At 33.2% G+C, this 4,009-nt stretch overlaps 1 protein-coding gene across 2 annotated transcripts; it reads left to right on the forward strand.

Annotated features, from left to right (window-relative positions):
- The first annotated feature begins 681 nt into the window (after positions 1-681).
- LOC145042987 (uncharacterized) lies at positions 682-3,534 on the forward strand. 2 transcript variants are annotated; one of them, XM_078991515.1, is made up of 10 exons: positions 682-791; positions 1,409-1,536; positions 1,645-1,759; positions 1,858-1,894; positions 1,983-2,052; positions 2,130-2,234; positions 2,331-2,481; positions 2,586-2,668; positions 2,945-3,038; positions 3,131-3,534. In XM_078991515.1, exons 2-10 carry the CDS (start codon positions 1,497-1,499, stop codon positions 3,201-3,203), a joined length of 768 nt encoding a protein of 255 aa, XP_078847641.1. In that variant the 5' UTR covers positions 682-791; positions 1,409-1,496; the 3' UTR covers positions 3,204-3,534. The 2 variants fall into 2 exon arrangements, with proteins under 2 accessions (XP_078847641.1, XP_078847639.1); XM_078991513.1 differs by lacking the exon at positions 682-791 and having other exon boundaries at positions 814-1,536.
- Positions 3,535-4,009: the final 475 nt, after the last annotated feature.

The following is a 4,009-nucleotide window of genomic DNA, read 5'->3' on the forward strand; positions in this document are numbered from 1 at the left end:
TAATTTTACATGGATTACAATTCAATTTCCTGCCAACCAAACATAATCTAAAATTAATTCAAATTTAATTTCCTATCAATCATACAATATATGAAATTGAATTCAAATTCTTAGCAGATTCATTTTCAAATTCAAATTTTAATTTCTTTAGAATCATTGTTCGAGCCAAACAAAATCTAAGAAAATCGACCTTTTAAAACTGTAAAAGTCAATACCATTTGCCAAGAAAAATATTAAAAATCGTTTTAAAATAAAAATAATAAGTTGGATGCGGTAACAATAATCCTTAAAAAGTATCTAAGCATAATTCCGGGTTCCATCTAAAATCAAAAGCAAATAATAATAATAATAATAATAATAATATAAAAAACAAAATTCAATTTTAAGTTGCACAATAATCCGAATAACCATGTGATTAAAATGAATAAAAGTTAGGGTAATTTGAACCCGATAAGATAAAAGCGTGCAGATGTCGATAAATTCTTAATCAAATTCAAAAACATGATGACTCACTTGAAAATGGAAAATGACGAAATAGAGAGAGTAGTTCCAAAAGATGGGCACGGGGAATGTACCCAAAACCAGGAAGGTCTGTAGCAGTGGGCAGTGAAATCAATGGGAATTTGAAATTTAAAATTAAAAAAAAAAAAAAAAAAAAGGGTACAAGATGCTTTTGAATTCTGCTCCTGTTCTCTGTAAACTAAGCATAAACAAACAAAAACCCTCATCACTTTGTAGAATTTGATTTCCAGATTATAATTATTATGTCTCTGTTTTACCCTGAATTTCAGGTGGGCGTAATTTTTTTTTTTTTTTCTTATCTTCCCATGTTGTTCTTGAATCTTGATTATTGAAAGTCATGGAATGTAGTGATGATAAGTTAGACGCTTGAACTTAACTTTGAAGCTAATGGGTATCCATCAATCATCGGTAGAAATGTATAAACAAATGATTGAAGAATTGAAAGAAAAAAAGTTTACCAAATTGGATTGTTCTTTGTCATGTTTCGCGTAATATTCTTTCTTTGTTGCTTGCGAGAGTGGCTTTAAATTTAATATGTCCACTGCACCACCAAGCATAGATTCTCTCCATCGACAATGTTTTTGAGCCCTTAATCCCATTACCTGAAGTGGGGTTTCTTGATTTTGTGCCCTGTGTTTTTCTGCATTTGATTCCCTTTCTCTTTCCATCTCTATCTTTCTCGTTATGAAAAAGATTTCTTGCTTTTCCCCTTTTCTTCACCTCTCCTTTCCATGGATGCCATTGTTTCTTTTTGGATTTTAGGCACAATGTGTAGCTGGTTCACATATATGCATATTTAGTGTTTGAATATTCACTTCTTTTATTCCATTCCCAATTTGCCTATAAATTCACACTCCCCCAACAAACCTATTTCTTCATATTGCAGCACACGTTTTCACTGATACAAGCCGGTGGTAGTGATCTTCATTAGTGATTAATTACCGATCAACGCATTTTCCTCTCAAACGATTCACATGTCCAAGATGAGTTATTCAAGCGCTTCAATGGGTTCCGGTCAGTTCAAACTCCATTTCCCCTTCTACCTTTTTTTTTCCGTTCAATTCACTGTTCAATCAATAGCTGCACACCAACTGTTTGATAAAAGTCTCAAACGAATTCCAGGTAGTAGAACAGCTAGGAGAACTGTGGAATTCGGAAGAACATATGTTGTGAGGCCAAAAGCAAAACACCAAGCAACTATAGTTTGGTTGCATGGCCTTGGTGATAATGGTTCAAGGTAGATTTATCATTTATGATTCATTCATTAACTTTTAAATAAATTCTTACATTTTTACACAAATCTTGATTCTTTTTTTTACATATATATAACTGCAGTTGGTCACAGCTCTTGGACAATCTTCCTCTTCCAAATGTAAGCATTATTATTTATTTCCTTTTGTTTTTCTTTTTTTCTTTTTGTTAAAAAAACACCATTTAAAAATGTTACTTTTTTTTTTCAGATTAAATGGATATGCCCAACTGCACCTACTCGCCCAGTGACTGTGCTTGGTGGATTCCCTTGCGCTGCATGTAATCCATAAAACATTTTTTTAATTCAAATAAAAAATCAACATATTTAATTTACTAATTTTCTTTGTTCTTAACAGGGTTTGATGAAGGAGAGCTTTCAGAAGATGGTCCAAATGACGTTGAAGGGTTAGATGCTTCAATAGCTCACATAGCAAACTTGTTATCAACCGAGCCCTCTGATGGTAATTTCACTCAAACTAGAAACCCTAATTAATTCTGATGTTTTTTTTTTTTTTTAATTATTTTTCACACATTGACTTCGTTTTATTTTTCAACAGTAAAACTTGGGATTGGTGGATTTAGTATGGGTGCTGCATGTGCACTTTACTCTGCAGCTTGTTTTGCTCAAGGGAAATATGGAAATGGAAATCCTTACCCAATTAACTTAAAAGCTGTTGTTGGATTGAGTGGGTGGCTTCCTGGTGCTAGGTATGTATAATTCTTGTAATTTAAAAAAAAAAAAAAAAAAACTTTTTACTTGATAAAAGAAAAGCTTTATGTATTTGAATATTTACGTAAATATATGTTTACAGGAATTTAAGGAACAAAATTGGCGGTTCAAACGAAGCCGCAAGACGTGCTGCTTCATTGCCCGTTTTGCTCTGTCATGGACTCAGTACGTATTTCAAATCAAGACTATGTCATGTCTGTTACTTTACCACTTGACATGACATGACTTGACTGGACTGAACGAGACTAGACAGGTTATATGACATGACATGACAAGACTGTATGAGACTGGACATAGTAGGATTGGAAAAATCTTGATGGGCAATTTCCAATGATTTGATCGTCCGAAGGCATGAGTTGCAGTCTGAGTCCAATGCATGTCAAACACGGTACAGTCTGTTCTGTTTTGTTATGTAGTGCGCTGATACTTGTTGCATTACAGGTGATGAAGTAGTTCCGTATACTTACGGAGAGAGGTCTTCCCAGATGATGAGTTCCGCCGGTTTTCGATATGTAACGTTCAAAAGCTACCAAGGGTATGTATGAGTTTAAAAACAAAATTGCATACTTCATTGTCATAAGATCAAAACCCTAAAAGGAAGAGGAAAATTTATTGTGATTTTTGTAGGCTTGGTCATTACACGGTTCCTAAAGAGATGGAAGAGGTGTGTCAATGGCTACACACAAGACTTGGAGCTTGAGAGATTTATTTCTTGATTATGGAACTGACATGGGGAGATTTGGGTAAACAATAACCGAAGAATGACAACTAAAAGAAACAGATTTTGTATTGGGAGGAATAATGAGTAGAGTGATAGAGGGGCTTCGGTGGCGATTTAATGGTATACATATATAATATATATATATATCTATAAATATTTATATATAATGTTGTTTTGTAAGTTGGTTGTTATAAAATAAAGATATTCGGGTGTTGGGATTATTGGTTTTTAGATGGAAATTTGTTTGTTTGACAGTTTGAGATTGTAATGTAATATTGACTTTAGATGGTAAATGAGCTTCTGTTGTTTACATCTTGTTTTGTTTGTTTTTACTTTATACCTTTACTACTGATAAACAAGATCGATCATTGATATTGTTGATCATAGTTGTTGATGTGTCAATTAGGGGTGCACAAAAAATCGGTTCAAGATCCGAAACTGGTTTGAGAAACCGAAACCAAATCGCCGGTTTGAGTATATTGCTAGTTCAAACCGGTTTGAAAAAACGGGTTTAGAAACCGGTTTTCAAATCTATGAAAAACCGATTTTCATATAGTAAAAAAATATTGTTTTCATCTATTATTTCTTCAATTTGTTTTTTCATGGTTTTCCAAGACCGGTTTTCACCTCTTCTACTATCCTGGATGCTTGAAAAATATTTTCTAAAAACTAAAAGTTGAAAAATACTATTCCCCTAAACAGTCTGATTGCCTGGAAAATAAGTTAGCTCATGGCCTAGCCATGATTGTTAGTATTTATTTGCCTGTTTCTGATCGATCATTAAA

Source organism: Lactuca saligna, chromosome 4 (genome assembly GCF_052625555.1).
Source record: "Lactuca saligna cultivar CGN05327 chromosome 4, ASM5262555v1, whole genome shotgun sequence".
NCBI classification, from domain to species: Eukaryota; Viridiplantae; Streptophyta; class Magnoliopsida; order Asterales; family Asteraceae; genus Lactuca; species Lactuca saligna.